At 42.5% G+C, this 17862-nt stretch overlaps 1 protein-coding gene across 2 annotated transcripts; it reads right to left on the bottom strand.

Moving 5' to 3' along the window:
• Positions 1-1682: 1682 nt before the first annotated feature.
• KIF17 (kinesin family member 17) lies at positions 1683-17477 on the bottom strand. Of its 2 annotated transcripts, none has more exons than XM_075277789.1 (14): positions 17125-17477; positions 16498-16644; positions 16161-16262; positions 13669-13858; positions 13132-13584; positions 12039-12130; positions 10899-11046; positions 9372-9433; positions 8065-8195; positions 7637-7868; positions 5599-5857; positions 4400-4464; positions 2627-2744; positions 1683-2509 (listed from the first exon to the last, which is right to left on the bottom strand). In XM_075277789.1, exons 1-14 carry the CDS (start codon positions 17353-17355, stop codon positions 2301-2303), a joined length of 2439 nt encoding a protein of 812 aa, XP_075133890.1. In that variant the 5' UTR covers positions 17356-17477; the 3' UTR covers positions 1683-2300. The 2 variants fall into 2 exon arrangements, with proteins under 2 accessions (XP_075133890.1, XP_075133891.1); XM_075277790.1 differs by having other exon boundaries at positions 12039-12127.
• Positions 17478-17862: the final 385 nt, after the last annotated feature.

Raw genomic sequence — 17862 nt, 5'->3', positions numbered from 1 at the left:
TCCGAAAGTTCTCTCTCCCAAATCCTCATAATCGTACAGGCTGGTATTGGCCAAAGTGTGCATTTTTTTGTAACAGTTAGTTTTTCATGGTCATAAAAAAAAATAATAATAATTTGCACTGTTTTTAAAACCGGACATAAATAGTGGCATGTGAATGGACCAACTGAAAATCATGGGTTCTATATTGGTCATTTAAAAAACAGCTATTGCACGGCCATTATTCACTGCCATGGCTGTTTTTCATGTCAAGTCCGTGAAATAGGGCACAACCATGTGCTTAAGGCCTAAGCCATGTTGAAGTCCAGCTTTTCTCTCCCCAAACAGCTTTTTTTTGTTGCAGATTTTGCTGTGATTATGTATATATATATTTTATTTTTTTTATGTAGATTACAAGCCCCATATAGGGATCACAATTTACCTTTTTTTTTTTTTTCCCCCTATCAGCATGTCTTTGAAGAATGGGAGAATATCAATGCAAACACATGGAGAACATACAAACTCCTTGCAGATGTTGTTCCTGGCGGGATTTGAACCCAGGACTCCAGCACTGCAAGGCTACAGTGCTAACCACTGAGCCACTGTGTTGTCCTCTTTTTGCTGCGATTTTTTTTTGAGCCAAAGTCAGCAGTGGATTTAACAGAAGGGAAACGTCTGAGAGCTTCCTTTATATTTCCCCTTCCATTTCAAGCCACTTTTGACTTTGACTTAAAAAACATCAGAGAAAAGACAAAAAAAACTGCATTTTTTCAACCTAGTGCCTCAGCCTTAGGTTGAAGCCCCACAATGTGAAAATGCAGTGTTTCTGACTAATCCCATCCACACAGTGCAGAAAAAAAAATAGTAGTGGAAAAGCTGCCTTTCCTAAAATGCCCACATGTCAATTATAACTGCTGAAAACTTCTGTAAAAATGTAGTGAAAAATTACGTAGAAAGTCCAATCAGATGCCAGTTTTCTTTTCCCAAAAATGAAGAAGTGAGTGTGATTGGCTGTTGTGAGCCCGCAATGGCCGCAGTGGCGTTTTTTTCCGCAATGCTTTCCACAGAAACCTCTGCAGACTTTCTGCTTCCATTACTCCTATAGGGAAACGTCCAGCGTTTGTGTGGGTATAATTGACATGCTGCGATTTACAAAACCGCAACAGTTTAGGAAATCGCTGTGTGTCCGCCGTGTGTATTTTTCCACAGTGTGTGGATGGGATTTGCCAGCATTGCATCCACTTTGCAGTGACTGTAAAACGTTGCGGCCAAACCATGCCGTTTACGTTCTCATGTCTCACACCTGGGACTGCAGATTGTGTAATCAAAGATAGGAGAATTTAGGCCTAGTTCTCACGACTGCACTCTGCAGATGTGTTAAGTTTGTGATATTCACCAATGGCCTGCTGTCCGTGAATAACACATCTACTTTATTTTTAAGAACTTTCTATACTTTTAAATGTCTTTTGTCCATGATTTTCACACACAGACTTTAACGTGGTTTCAAAAAATGGAACAAAATAGAACATATCTGGACCTATCAAAAGAACAGAGGTCTGCAGGCACCCATTATAATAAATGAGTGTGAATGCCGATCGTGATTGTCATAAACCTCACACATCTGCACATTGTGAACATGAATAAGGCCCTAGGCTGGGGATTCAGGGCTATTTCATTGTAGAACACAGCACAATATCATCAAGGGCTGTATTCAGACATTGCAGCTAATGTGCAGTTAAACTGCACTAAAAAAAAAAACATATATATTTTTACTGCAGTTTTCTATGCTTCAGTGGTTTTTACAGTTAAAACTCATTTATTTACCATGTTTCATCTGTAAAATCCCCATAAACACTGAAAAATATGTCACATGCGAATATATCCTAAAAGTATTTCTATATGGCTGCAGTATATCATGTTGTTGGTGTTATTGCGATTATTGCAGATCATACACAATTTTTTCCCATAGGGCTCAATTAAAAAAAGAAAATACATGTGATGACAATTTTATGCAATGCAGTTTTTAACCCTCTAAACACCTATGTGTAAAGCTGCATGCTTTCTCCAGTGATGTGATATCACATGTGTTTTTGCAGTGCAGGGAAACCCCCGCCTCTGGCATCCAGGCAGAATTTGCCCTAAGTCATATTGTCTATTATGAATGTCCATACTAAATTAGATTCCCCCCTCCCCAATATTGTACACCGTGTGCCACACAGGAAGCGCATCCAGGCAGTGCAGAGGCATCTCATGGTCCATATTGGATCTTCTCTATACATTCATTCTCTTTTGTCATTCTTGGGTTTTCCAGAGCCCACAAATGTTCAGAAAGCCTCTGAATTGGTGTGGCTTTTGCTTTTCTTGCGCTTGGTTTTGGCAGATGAGGCAGGAATCTCCAGGGATTCTAGTCTAAATGGTCGGGGAAGGGGAGTATCCAGGGACTGAACCGGCGACACAGAGTTGAGGCTAGCAGACAAGATTGAAGGGGATGTGTTGAGTGGCGAACTGTATGCTGGAGAATTGCTGTGCAGAGCTGCAGGAGGCGACAGTGAGCAATGATGTGAATACATTTTATTATCATTTGGTAAAATATGCTGTGGACAGAGCTCCAGAGCAGATATAAATTCTCTATACACGGCGGTGCACTCACCCAAGCTCTTCATTGGATCAGCGCTGAGGATCTGGCTGGCACGCTTGGATCTGAAGTAGTTGCTTGCAAGGTTTTCACTGTCACTTTTGCTGAGCATGACTTTATATCGGTCCTCCCCCTGAAATAGTTAATTTCATTCTCAGTAATGGAAGAGAGACATTTTAAGGAACTACAATAAAAACCTGGTGTTGGGGTAAAGTAGTCAAATCTACAATGTAACCTTGGTCGCTGTTTTCTACTGTAGCCAATTAGGACAACAGAAATGAATCACATGGTATGACAGCATCTGTATCTGTGCTATTCTGTGAGCCGAACATGAGGTAACATGGTCCCACATAATAACAGTTCAGTGATATTGCACACAATACAACTAGCCATGTGTTCTTAGCTTTATTCAATGGAGGGGGTGGCAGTCACATATAACCCTAACTGCAGGCAAGTTGGAGAAAAGCACTTGCAAGTATTCCTTTGGAGACATATACAATATACATTACAATCGCCCCATTAATCGGTGCCTCAGTTGCTGAGATATTAACTCTAAATTAATTAACTCTTTGGAGTAACAAAGAGTTAAGAGTTGTTGTTTTTTTTGGGGGGGTGGGAGGTCTGTCAGTGCTAGTGATGGGTTAATAAGTACACCCATATACCTTAAGCAGTGTTTTAAGTGATTTCTGAGTGTCTCTGGCAGCTGCTAGTAGCCTCTGCCTTTGTTTACAAGTGTAGCTTCCTTCTGTGCAGCTTCCTGTGTAGCTGCTATAATAGTTCCCTCAAACTCAGCCCCCCCTCTCTTCTCGCTCTGTTACAAAACCCTGCCTGTCTTACTAAGCCTAGCTCCTCCCACCATCACTGTCTCACTAGGCCTAGCCCGTCCCACCCTCCTAGGCTCACTAGGTCTAGCCCCTCCCACCCTCCTCTGTCTCTCTTTAGCCTAGTGATCCTGCCCATTACTAGCCCCACCCACATCTCCCTAGCTAACCAATTCCCACTGTTAGAAGACAGGAGGAGCCGTTCCCTGGACACAGGATTGCTTGGTAAGTATTGATGGGTATAGGAGAGGGTAATGGTGACGTTCCGTTTCGGAAATGGTGAAATGGAACGTCATCGGATTATCAGAAAGTGTCCCTGGTGTGGTCACATGACTGCTCCAGGGATATTGGTAATTATAGATTTTTTTTTTTTAATTAAAGTAAATTAGAAGTTAGGTAGGGGGAGGGAGCTTAGTTTAGGGGTTAATTTTCAGTTTATCCTGCACAAGCCTTTTAAGCCAAAAATGGCTACAAAAGGAATGGGATATATAGAGGACACTCTTATACTTCTCCCTTCTGCTCAATACTCCTGGCTTTGGCTCAAAAAACCCACAACAAAATCTGCAACAAAAAAAGCTGCGTTTCTGCAATGTGGGGCCTGAAGCAAAGAGTTTACATCTCAGCAACTGAGGCTCCGATCCACAAGTGGAAAATATTATTTGATTCAGGTGATCTTAATCTTATATCTACAGACTGGGGTGATATACTGGGGTCTGGTGATAGATTTCCTTTAATACAACAGTGTATTTTCCTTTGTTCTTCTAATTGATGTCAGAAGGTAAGTGTACAGCAACGTTTTTGTGTTTGTATAAGAACTGCAGTGACCATGTGTGACTGCTGACTCTGCCGCTGGCTCCCTGTGACATTATATATATGCTCTTGACATATACTGTATGTGTATATATATATATATACAGTATATGTCAAGAGCGTACAAGTCACTTGTGGCTCCACACAGAAGACATACCAGGTGGTGTTCTCCGTTCTCACTTGGTGATATCCTCTTTGGTTTAGCGGATGGAAGACCTGGGGCTGTAGAGGCAACAAGAATAAAAGTTACTGAACATTACATTGGTATAAGTTTACCACCTGGCACAGTCTGGTACCAGTCATAGTCTGTAAGCTCTTCTAGGACAATATTGTTGTACTGTAGTATTGTGTAACATTTGGTACCAGCTTGAATCCAGCTGCATGTACAAGGTGAAATGCCGGTGGTTTGTTGGCTGGTGGTGGGTGCGCTTATTTCATCTGTTTCTGTAGGTACTCATAAAATACCAAGGACACACCGGCAAGTTCAGAGCAGGCTAGCCACGGCAGAATTGCCAGCAGCCAACTTGCTGTGAAGTACAGTACAAATATATTGGCTGAGAAATCTTATCCATTGTTTGTAGAAAAAAAACACATAGTGTAAAGTGTCCTGCATTGTGGGGTTCGAACCGCGGCATGTTAACTTATTACTGCAGGTTTGGCCACTTTTCAACCTTTGCAAGAAAATTCTGCAAGCTAGGCCAGAAAATCCCAGAATCGCAGTTAAACAGTAGTGCTTAAACATGGAAAAAACCAACTGAAATCATTTAGTTTATACCGTGACCAGGTATGTTGTGAGATGTTCACTTTGGACGTCCTGCATCAGGCCTGTTCTATGTGTCCTTAGGATAAAGGTTTTTTTCTGAATTTAATACTGAACAAAATAGTATTTGTCCCCTCCCCCAGTTCAGCTATTTAAGAGGCGGTGGTGCCCAGAGGAGTGCTGGGGCCTTGTTACAAGACACAGTGCCATACATTTTTGTAGCTGCTGTGCATGGTTCTGCAACTTACTGAAGTCAATGGAACAGAGTGACGTGCAGTGCCACACAAAGCCTCTACAGCAGGTACAGCAATGTGCCTGGTAATGCAGAGGACGCAGCACTTGGCTGATTTGTGCTTATTGTCAGACCCCACAGCTCTCATATTGATGGCCTACTCTGTTTAGGCTAAGGCCCCACATTACACAAAAAACATCTTTTTTTGTTGCAGATTTTGCTGCACTTCCTTTCCCATTTACTACACAGATATTTTAAGGGCATAAAGCCTTATGTGCCCCCATCCCATCATATACACTGAGTGACCTGGTTAGTTACTAATACAGGATACTCAATGGACCTATAATGAGGGTTAAGCGTTTACCTGAGGGCAGACTGGTTTTCTGGATGACAATTTCTGGGACCTTCCAGCAGCTGCTGTCCTCATCCCATGAAGCCTCCCTCCTAATTTTATCCAGGTTACTATAATTACAGTCTCTCCTGATCAGGGGCTGGACCTGGTCTAGGATCTGTTGGAAGAGCAGCAGGTCCCTCTCTTGGCGTCGTATAGTAACCAAGTAGTCGTCTCTGTCTCTTTCAAACTCCGAGTGCAGATCTTCAATTTCTATCTCTGCAGCTTTCAGCTTTGAATCAGATTGGAAGAGTCATGTAAGACTAGAAAATAATAGTGGGACAGGCAGCTGCACTCAGGGACATTACCAGTGAGATATTAGGTGCAATTAGTGATGGCTATGGATGGAGTTGTGGAAAATTGAATGTGACTCCATGTAAAGTTTTGCTCTCTGTGCATTATTCATATAGGAATTATTTTTTGTAGTATTCCTGTGCTACAATATCATATAACATTGCTTGTGTATCTGGACATCACAATACGTTTTTTGTATATCTGTACTGTGACATCACTGTGTACATTATCTCTGTACTGTGACATCACTGCGTGTATTATCTCTGTACTGTGATATCACTGTGTGTATTATCTCTGTACTGTGACATCACTGTGTGTACTATCCCTGTACTGTGACATCACTGTATTATCCCTGTACTGTGACATTACTGTGTGTATTATCTCTGTACTGTGACATCACTGTGTGTACTATCCCTGTACTGTGACATCACTGTATTATCCCTGTACTGTGACATCACTGTGTATATTATTTCTGTACTGTGACATCACTGTGTGTATTATCTCTGTACTGTGACATCACTGTGTGTATTATTCCTGTACTGTGACATCACTGTGTGTATTATCTCTGTACTGTGACATCACTTTGTGTATTATCCCTGTACTGTGACATCACTGTGTGTACTATCCCTGTACAGTGACATCACTGTGTGTATTATCCCTGTACTGTGACATCACTGTGTGTATTATCTCTGTACTGTGACATCACTGTGTGTATTATCTCTGTACTGTGACATCACTGCGTGTATTATCTCTGTACTGTGACATCACTGTGTGTATTATCTCTGTACTGTGACATCACTGCGTGTATTATCTCTGTACTGTGACATCACTGTGTGTACTATCCCTGTACTGTGACATCACTGTATTATCCCTGTACTGTGACATCACTGTGTGTAGTATCCCTGTACTGTGACATCACTGTGTGTATTATCTCTGTACTGTGACATCACTGTGTGTATTATCTCTGTACTGTGACATCACTGTGTGTATTATCCCTGTACTGTGACATCACTGTGTGTATTATCCCTGTACTGTGACATCACTGTGTGTATTATCCCTGTACTGTGACATCACTGTGTGTATTATCCCTGTACTGTGACATCACTGTGTGTATTATCTCTGTACTGTGACATCACTGTGTGTATTATCTCTGTACTGTGACATCACTGTGTGTATTATCTCTGTACTGTGACATCACTGCGTGTATTATCTCTGTACTGTGACATCACTGTGTGTACTATCCCTATACTGTGACATCACTGTATTATCCCTGTACTGTGACATCACTGTGTGTATTATCCCTGTACTGTGACATCACTGTGTGTACTATCCCTGTACTGTGACATCACTGTATTATCCCTGTACTGTGACATCACTGTGTGTATTATCTCTGTACTGTGACGTCACTTTGTGTATTATCTCTGTACTGTGACATCACTGTATTATCTCTGTACTGTGACATCACTGTGTGTATTATCCCTGTACTGTGACATCACTGTGTGTATTATCCCTGCATTGTGACATCACTGTGTTCTTTATCCCCATGCATAAAGGAGATGAATATAACCACGAGCTTTTCATATTCTGTGGTGTTGAAGATGGTCATGGATGGATGGGGCCCCATTACAAATTTTGGCCTTTGTAACTTCTTATGTTTGACAGAGTCATAATGAATACAATTCTTTAAGATATTCTTACAAGAGGAATGATAGCTTACCTTCTTCTGGATTTTCTCTAGATGTTTGCTTTTGGCCTGCAACTCTTCTTGGATAGACTCATAAACATTAAGCAGTATTCGGTCACTGCTGTCCTCATCTACATTTTGTAGTGCGGCTACCAGTTCCTTTTTCCGCTCATCCGCATACTTCTTCCTGCGCTTATGTTTTTCCTTTAGGTCTTTGTTTTTGGCCTGTTCACCTCCAACTACTTGCTGCTCCAGCATCTGCAACCTAAGTTTACAGTCCCGTTATTGTTAATACATTTTATCCACTCTCCACACTAAAAGCCATGGGTCATATGCTTCACCATCTCTGCACAGTGCTTAGCATGTATGCATGTTTTATACTGGTGTAACATACATATATATGTATATATAGACTATAGAGCTGATATACCTGGCATTGAGTTTGGACTGTGCCCACCTACCTGGCTAGTACTTGCTGGGGGCTGACAGACCGTGTAGTCTCCTGTGGAGGGATGAGTGTGGTGGATGCAGAATCTGTTCCCAGGTTCTCTCTGGTTATGCTGCGGAGATGTACAGCCACTTGTGCTTCTGGCTAATAAGAAGAATACGGCATGTAACAGAACGAGAAGTTCTCTGTGGTACCAATAAAGGTATATTCACACATAGCAAAGTGCAGCTAAAACTGCCACAAAACATTGTTGGAAAAACACGAGTGGTTGTGACACAATTGTGGCTTTCACGAATAAAGAACCACAACTATACTGAAAATCACATCAAAAACCAAATGCATTTTTTACAATAAGTTTTTGCGTACAACCTCTTCAACCTCTACTTGGGCCTTACATTGAGGAAAAGCTGTTTTGTTTTTTTTGCTGGAGTTTATTCTGCAGGTTTGTTTGTTTTTTTAACCAAACCCAGTAGTACAAAGGCCTTAGGGTGTATTCAGATTTGCAGTTAGAAGCAGTTTCCACATTGGAATTTTTTATTTTATTTTACAGATCAAACCTGTTAAATGTGTTTTACCCTGGGTTATGGAGTTTTTTTCTCACGACCCAACTCCTCCTTTGACTCTGACGCCTTCAGAAATGGCTGACAGCCATTGTCAGACAGAGGTAACAATGAAAGTAAATATGTAATAAACTGTAATAAACTATACATCTAATTTGATTTTATACAATGTCAATAATTGTAGAATAGAATTCAAGATAATCCATTTATTTTTAAGGCAGAATCAATAACCTTTTTTCGACTCATGTCACCAAGAACTCCGACTTCACTGCCCTAGTGGTTTCACCTGTAAAAACTACTTTGTATTGAAAACCGTGACAAAATCGTGTTTTTTTTTTTTTTTTGTTTGTTTTTTAATGAGGTTTTAACTGTTTTTTTTTTTATGCAACAAAAATGTGTGACTGCTGTCTGATGGGATTTCCTTTCGGACTGGTTTACCTTCTACAATCATATTGCTTGGATGAAATTCCCACACTAGTAAGGCGCTCATTCTGACACGTAAACACGTGTCAGAGTGAACGCTTCAAAACAGAGTCCCATTGACTTCAATGGGTTCCGTTTAATGCGCATAGCACATTGAAATCAATGGGTTAAAAAGCCTCCCATTGATTTCAATGTGTAGCGCGCATAAGATCGAACCCATTGAAGTCAATGGAATTCTGTTTTGAAGTGCTCACTCTGACACGTGTTTATGTGTCAGAATGAGCGCCGCGTTACTCCGTGGGAATGGGGCCTAAGACTGTCTTCTCACTTTACATACCTGGTTTTCTGACCCTTCTGTGACGGCACCAGAGTCCACTCCCGTATCATTAATACTGGCATCTGTGAACAAAGTACAACCTCAAGTCATGTGGATGTAGCAGCTGCTAAAAAAACTTTCCTAGAGCAGGAGTTGGGTGACTACAATGGGGCATATTCAGAACAATCTCCAGGACTGAAAGTCTTATGAAATACGATGGATTTATGTGCTATATAGATTTAATCTTGCGTGGTCACAATCTTTATCAGAGACTAGTCTTACTCACAGCTGAGGATTTGCTTGAATGTATCAGGGAAGCTAAAAGGTATCAGCCTGAACTTTGTTCTGCTGCTGTGTTTTGCTCATAGAACATTGTCTATGCTGATACAATGTAGCAAACCAAAGCTATGTAAACATGACTAAAGCTGGCCGGACGCATCCGACTGTCAATGGCTGTCTGGAACAAGCACTTGGCAGTCTTTTAAGACAGTGGACAGTGTTCCAAACACACAAACAAAATTGAAAGATGAAAGTGGGTCACTATTATCCAGTTTCTAAGACTGATACTATCCTTCAGATATGGGCCAGAGCTACAGTACCTACATTCCCTAATACTGTTTGTATGGCTAGTGAGCATCACAACTCTCCTGCACTGCCTCGGTACCATTGATCTGCGGGGGTCCTTGGTGCTGCTCTATATTATAAAATGTGCGAGATATTTTTGTGAGAAGTGACCCTTCGCCTCCGCTTCCCTGCACTGTAAATGAGCCTAACGTTACACCATCTAATGGTTGGCTTGAATATGCCTAAGTGTTGGTGCACATTGTCAAATCTTAAGCCACACCTCCTTCACACTAAATTACGCCCCCTTGTCAAGCAAGCTACAAAGAATGTGTTTGTTTTGGTGTAAATAAAGCTGGAATTATTTTGCATTTAGCTTAGTAAATCTCCCATGTTCCATTTTACTGTCAGCAAATAGAGATCTTAATTATGGTGAAATGAAAACACATAAAATATATTAGAAAGTTGCAGAACTTGTATATGAAAATGATTAAAGGGGTTTTCCATAATTTTTTTTTTTTTAAGGCCTAAATATCTGATTGTGGGGGCGACAATCGGCCTCCGCAGAGATGAGTTGTTTGGGATTGCTTCTGATACCTGTAACAGTGTACGGAGCTGGGAGCCGATAGTGCCATACCTTATATAGTGATTGGGCGCTACTACATCTCTGCTCCCACTCTGAGCACTATATACTATGTGATAACATATTGCTGGAATGTGCTCTATCAGAGGAGCAACCACTTTTTCAGCTTTTCCTCTCATGGAGCTTGGGTATGTGAATGAAGTTGACTTGCCAACCTTGCATTATACCAGTTAACTGTACAGACTAAAAAGTATCTGGTTGCAGTTTAACTAGAGGCTTAGAATAGTGTCTAGCAGTCAGACACCTGATCAGACAGCGGTGACATATCCTAGTAATGGAGTATGATGGAAAACCCTTTATAATAGCACAACCATGGGTATAGTGCTGTAAGAAATGAACTTTACCTGATTTCTTTTTCAGATCTTGCTCCATGTCTGCCAGCTGCTGACTGTATGAGTTGCGCAGATTGTTAATGTCCTCTTCTAGCCGAACTCGAGACTTCTGCTCCGCTTCATATTCTGCCTTCAGACGAGCAAACCTTTCCTCATACTCCTGTGGACCAAGTCAGGTTAGAAGTCAATGTGTGGTTATGTTTATAGTCTCAAATTAAGTAAGCCAAATGTAAAGGGTTCATGGAGGATGAAATAAACCAGTTACTGAATAAGCTTTATTACTAATATATAGCCAGGTGACCCGGATCCCGATTATTACATTCGGGTGCATCGGGGCACTACAAGTCTTATTCTTCTGCTGACACCCCGATTCTCAGTCACATGATCGACTCTACTCTACAGACCTGCAGCCAGAGACTAGCAGAGTCGGTGACGTCACAGGGTCTGGTAGGGCAGCGTGCACACACTTCAGGCACCCTGCTATTCATTGACACTCTGGAGAACCTGGTTATATATTAGTAATAAACCTTTCCAGAGTTGGGAATGCCATGGTAATATTTACTTTGCTCTGAATAATCCCTTTAAGAAAAGAGGAAAACTATATTCTTAAAATGTGACTGTTATAAACATATCCTGCTCTCCCTCATTTAGTGTTACATTGATCTTAGTTTCTCTTTATATACAGCACTTGCTATCATTTACTCCATCTATTGGTAGACAAAGAAAATACAGGAGGTTTGGTGTCCATCTTATACTCCTGACTAGAGATGAGCGAACACTATTCGAAACAGCCGTTTCGAATAGCACGCTCCCATAGAAATGAATGGAAGCGGCCATTTCTATGGGAGCGTGCTATTCGAAACGGCTGATTCGAATAGTGTTCGCTCATCTCTACTTCTGACCTGAGGGTTGGATTCTAATCTTAGATGACGATGAGTATTTGTATCATGACCAAAGTAAATGGGCAACAATTGGCTTTATTCTGTGACAATCACATTAGTAAAGTGCTTTCAGCTTACTTGTAAAATATTGACCCACAATTATTTCTGTATAGTCAGCGTATACTGTTGATTTAGGAAAGATAAAACTGAGTTTCTCAGCTCTTTACTACATCTAGTAGGTTTGGTACAGAGTTTCTATGGTTGGATTTACCTGGCGGATCATCTGTTTCTCAGATTCCATGTCCATTTCACGTCCATTTACTTCTGCCTGTATGGGCTTCACTGGAGTCCTCTGTAATGCTGCTGATACAAGAGTGAAACGTTCCATCTTTAATTGTTATTACATTTTTTTTTTCTGAAAAGGGGCTTAAAAGTGGTATTCACAATTTGGTATGTATGGCTATATCTACATTATGTTATAAGTACCTGAAGAATGTGGGTCCCACCTCTGGCATCCACATCTTTCTTGGCTGTGGTGAAAAGAGAGGCTTGCACAGCTTCCTACTGGCTGCTTTCAGTTTTGTACAAGTGATTGGAGAGACCCAATCATGTGCGCCCCTCACTGTTCTTGAGATATACTGTATGTAGGTTCTACCTTGGGAACCCGTAACCATCAGGCCTTATACACATTAGATGATTGTCAACCATCTAAACTGACCACTTTTCTTTCCATAGGAAAAATGGCCACTTATACAGTAAGTGGCCATTTTCTTGTGGCCTGTGGGCATGTGTAGTCGGCTCTGCCCTAGGCCTACAAGTTTGACTGCCTGTGCCGGAAGAAGACCCGTGAAGAGGGCATTCCTGAAGAAGATGGAGGCGGCGCTGGAGAGTTCTCTCGCAGCATTGGAGACGTCCCCAGTACTGTTTGAGCGCTGAGGACCACCCCCAGGGCTGCGAGAGAACTCATTTGCATAACGACGAAAACCGGGATTTCTACGGAACGGCAGCGCGGAGAAGACATCTAAAGGTAGGAGACAAACAGCCTTTCTTAAGGCTATTCCTACGTGTCAACCAGAAAAAAATTGTGTTTTAATGATCGGATCCCTTTAAGGGGGTGATTTTCTAGATCTCAGAGTCTAGCATTATTGCCGATAATGCTCAATATTACACTGTCATTGTAAAATGCTATAATCACAATAAATCACACTTGTTCCTGGCCATAGGCTGGCCAGTGATAAATCAACCGCTGCCATGTTTTCATTTATATCTCGTCTATATCTAGCTTTACAGTGAATGTGATGGAGAGGAAGAATAACAAACTGGATAGCAGTATAAGCCATGCTCAGTATTGTGTAAGGATATACCTGGAGGTTCCTTGATGTCAGACTGCTCAGAAAGCATTGCTTTTAATTTCTTAATCTCCTCCTGGTACTCTCTGAGCAGGGCATCCTTGGGGTCTTCATTAATACGTGGCTTGTTCTTAATATTCTTGGCTCGGTTAGCATAACGCAAGGTGCTAAGGGTCTCGTCGTAGTTGTTGTCAGCAGGAGACAAACATGCCACCATAAGTGTCTTTGTGTTTCCTCCCAGTGAGTCTTGCAACAAGCGGGTTAGTTTGGAGTCCCTATAAGGTATGTGCTTGGACTTCCCATCCACAAGAGCAGAGATGACATTGCCCAAAGCAGAAAGGGACAGGTTTATTTTTGTGGCTTCCTTTAGCCTCTCTCCAGTGGCTCCGGTTTTAGATTGCCGCTCACTGCCCGCAAGATCAACCAGATTGAGTTTCCCGGCTCGGAGATGATCTTCTCCATTCTCATCTGCCAACAGAGACAAAGCCATAAGTAAAAACCGTCAATGGTTTAACCTCCAAGCCGTCATATAGCGACATATGATGCTCTTACCTGTTGTACAGATTTCTATGGTGATGGTGAATATGGAGTGTGACCGCGATGAGTCTTTATTCATCAGTGTATATCCTACAGAGCGGTTCCTCCAGCCCGTGTCCATGATCTTCTCACACTCGGCCACACTGTGTACTGTATGTTGTGACAGGGCTCTCACATACACACCCTTATCCGGGTGTTCCTTTAGCTGAGAAGATAACCAATTAGGAATTGCAATTATCACCATATAAGAAGTGGATAGACAGTCAGGCTTATGCTCTATAGTGAAATGAGACGTATGGAGGAGAAGATTGGTTTCTGAGATCACAGGGGACTCACAAGCATCACTGTAGACCAGTATGGAGAGATTCACACTATCAGTTTGCAAATAAAGGTTGTATAATTGAGCATGGTTCACAGGTCCAGCCCACAGGCCATGGTGATATGGTATTTTATAGTATATTTTTTTACTCCATGACTGTGAAGAGCCACTGCCAAGGATTGTCGATGTGGGGGGTAGAAGATGTGCAGGGTAGGGGGTATGTAGCTTTCTTGATTTGCTTACGTATCATAATACTACATTAATACACATTGTTTCTATGAGGTGCAAAACCTGCCCCCACATACTAACCACTGACAGGATAGAGATACCAAACTCTAACAGGGAATATAAAATCCCAGGTACGTTCACCTGTAACACACCTAATGTAGTGTATTTGATCATGTGCACCAAATGTTCCACTGAAAATCTGTATGTTGGAGAGACTGGCCAGAAACTCAGAATGAGACTCAATTCCCATCGTCATACAATTAAACAACAGAGAATAGACCTTCCCGTGCCAAAACATTTCTGCCAGGAAGATCATAATATCACCAGTGACATGAAAATTTTGATTTTAAGAGGGAACTTTAAATCAAGAAAACAGCGACTGATTTATGAGTACAAGGCCATGACCCTATTCAACTCTCTGGAAAGTGGTTTGAATACATCACGTGGATTTATGTCTTTTTATACAAATCACTGAACTAAGACAGCCATAAAGATAAAGACTCTGGGAACTGGGGATTGATTATTTGTTTTTATATGTATATAGTAATAAGCCTCTTCCCCCTCCCTCCTGAAATCCTATCCCTGTATCCAGTTATATATACATATATATGCAGCCTGCAGAAAGTGTTTTTAGATATATCTGAAGAAGGAGCTCAGAGGAAGCTTCAAAACGTCATATTCTGTCATCATTATGAGTTAGCCATTAAAAAAAGGTATCACCTACTGAAGACTTGCAAGTTTTTTTGTTTTTTATTGTTTCTATGAGTGATTTGTTTCAATACCAGGACTCAGATCTGTATCTGAAGATTGTGGAGCTCTCCTGTGTGGAGTGGTTGTAGATTAAAGTGTTAAAAGCTGCAGTTTGAGGCCACATTTGTCTCTGACCGTGAACATTTTCAGTGTGTCCCATGAAAGGGAAACAGGAAGTTACATGAATGGGGCCTGACCCTATGGTGAGCACAAAGCCCGGAGCTCCAGCTAACACATGCGGTGGGAATCATTCTGATTTTGGTAAATAAACATCTTGATACTGGATGTATCTACTACAGTCATTACTACAGTATCTACTACAGTCATTAAAAAGCTGCGACTTCTGACAGACTTACAGCTGCGGGGTCTACCCCCTTTTCAATGGTGGCCTCCAATCTCTGTTACTATAGGGACAGGGGTAAATTTGTCCTAGGCCGGGATCAGGGACTGAGACAACGGTTGTTGTGGAAACAAGGGTCACTGAGAATACAACAAAGCTTGCCACTTTATTTAGGCCTGGAGGAAACCTAATCTGTGTTGACTTGTTAACCTAGTCCTGTCCAAACCCATTGTGTGCCTGATTTCTAGTCACATACCTGGTGTCTGCCACTTGCATGAATGCTACAATGACATTATTATACTGGGAATCCTTACATGTGAGGAGTGGCATCTTCTGTGCTGGGATATATATTGTAGATTTGGGGGGGGGGGGTTTAGGTTTCACGTCAGCAGGTGCTGCTGTATAGTCACTGGTAGTCTCGTTCTTGTGCGGTCAACTGGAGCGCCAGACATCCATATATTAACACTGAAGAGCGGGCTCCGCGCAAGCGCGTAAACTGTACAGGTTTGGAGGAAATTATGTCAGGCCTGGTCACATTTCTACAATACAGGAAGGAAAATACAGCTAATAGGGAAATTTACTAACCCGGCTTCACCAGTAAATTGGTATAGAGGGCTATAAATCTAGAGCTTCTTTTGTATACAGGACATTTTTGTGCATAACATTGGCCACATTGTTGTTTCTGTGCCCCAATCACCACTTTCTATGAAAGTTGTCAGAGGCCAAGGCAGGCAGGGAGACATAGGAAACGCTAGTCTTAATAAATCCCCCCTTGTGTTCAGAAGGATTGTATTTTACACCATGTGCACTATAAAGACAGTCCCTCCACCCTATGCATTTGGCCCATAACAAAAGTCCATGCCCTGATACCTCCAATTTTTGCTTGGTGTCCTCTCCCAACAGATCCCGGATCTCTTCATTATAGATCTCCAGATATGAGGCCCGGACCAAAAACTTGGTATTTTCTGCACACTGCAAGACAAAGAACCAAATACAGGATTTATTCACACAGGAGCCATGTGCGGCATGAATGAGGTTGGAGACCATCATCGGGGAAGGTGGTGGTGGTGGTGGGTGTTTCTGCATCTTCATGATGAGATTAGATCCATTTTTTTGCATTTATAGCTATGGCTGTTGTACAGGGCAGTAATGCTGGAAAATGCTGAGCACAGGTCACATCAGATTGCCAGGACTCATCTGTCCTTACCTGAATACTTTCGAAGACATGCTCGAAGGCCCGAGGAATGATGCCCCTCTGCGCAGGCGGATCCAAGACCCCCTGCATGCTGAATGACTTCCCGCTCCCAGTCTGACCGTAGGCAAAGATTGTGCCATTATATCCCTCCGTCACTCCCTGCAATAAGATGGCAGAATATAGAGGGACTCCTGATGCCACATATATAAGCTAAGCAAGAATACATGTAGGGGTTACTGGGGATGTTATACCTTTCACAGACCTCCAGATTTACTACTGTGGTTACAAGTAAAAATTGGTGTAAACAAGGCACATGACTGGCACAGGGTGGCACCCCCTCAGTCTGTCTAGTTTTGGCTACAATTTTTTTTACTTCCTAGACATGTGTGAATTCTCAGAAAAATGGGATGTGGCTTATGTGCGCCAAAATGCCCCAAAATTGTGTTGTGAAATTCTGGCTCATAGTAAGGTAACTAAAAGGTGTTGTAAACGTAGACTAGACAGTGTAAAGAAACAGCAGATTTATCATCCAGCATCAGACACTGTGATAAATCTGGGGTAGTATAAGGCTGCCTCTCTAACTTTACATAGATCTGAGCCATTGTGTTTGGGGTCTTCTACCATCAAATCCCCACTTACCTCAACTAGAGGGTAGGCGATCTCATTGTAGATCTGTTCAGTGCAGTGGTCCACATAGTATGCTCCATCAAAGGTGAACTGTTTGGGGGTCTCCTCCCCGCCCTCAGGCTTCCTGATGAAGCACTGGCCCCGGCTGCTGTCCATGGTGACCACTGCCAGGCACCTCAGCTCTCGCTCTCTGTCATTCATGGGACGACATCGGACCACCACCTTCACACACTCTGAAGCCATGATACCTGGTGGGGGCGCTCTACTGACTATTAACCTTAGTAATGACTATTACATTCTGCTCTTAACCTCATGGCTGCTGTACTGCCCCGCCATGTTCAGCTCCTGTTAGCCCCCATTGTTCAGCATGTGCGACTTTATGGCCTCAGACTTGAAATGTCTCTTCCTGTGTGATGAAGGGGTCTGGGGTATCAAAGCAAATATCAGAGCGCCCAGGACCAGAATGTCCAGTCCCGGCCTGTCTCTCCACCAGTCCCGGCCTGTCTCTCCACCAGTCCCGGCCTGTCCCCCTACCAGTCCCGGCCTGTCCCCCTACCAGTCCCGGCCTGTCTCTCCACCAGTCCCGGCCTGTCTCTCCACCAGTCCCGGCCTGTCTCTCCACCAGTCCCGGCCTGTCTCTCCACCAGTCCCGGCCTGTCTCTCCACCAGTCCCGGCTTGTCTCTCTACCAGTCTCGGCCTGTCTCTCTACCAGTCCCGGCCTGTCTCTCCACCAGTCTCGGCCTGTCTCT

This window comes from Leptodactylus fuscus, chromosome 6 (genome assembly GCF_031893055.1).
Source record: "Leptodactylus fuscus isolate aLepFus1 chromosome 6, aLepFus1.hap2, whole genome shotgun sequence".
Taxonomy (NCBI): Eukaryota; Metazoa; Chordata; class Amphibia; order Anura; family Leptodactylidae; genus Leptodactylus; species Leptodactylus fuscus.
The sequence above is the reverse complement of the archived record's forward strand: the minus strand, read 5'-3'. Positions and strand labels throughout refer to the sequence as shown.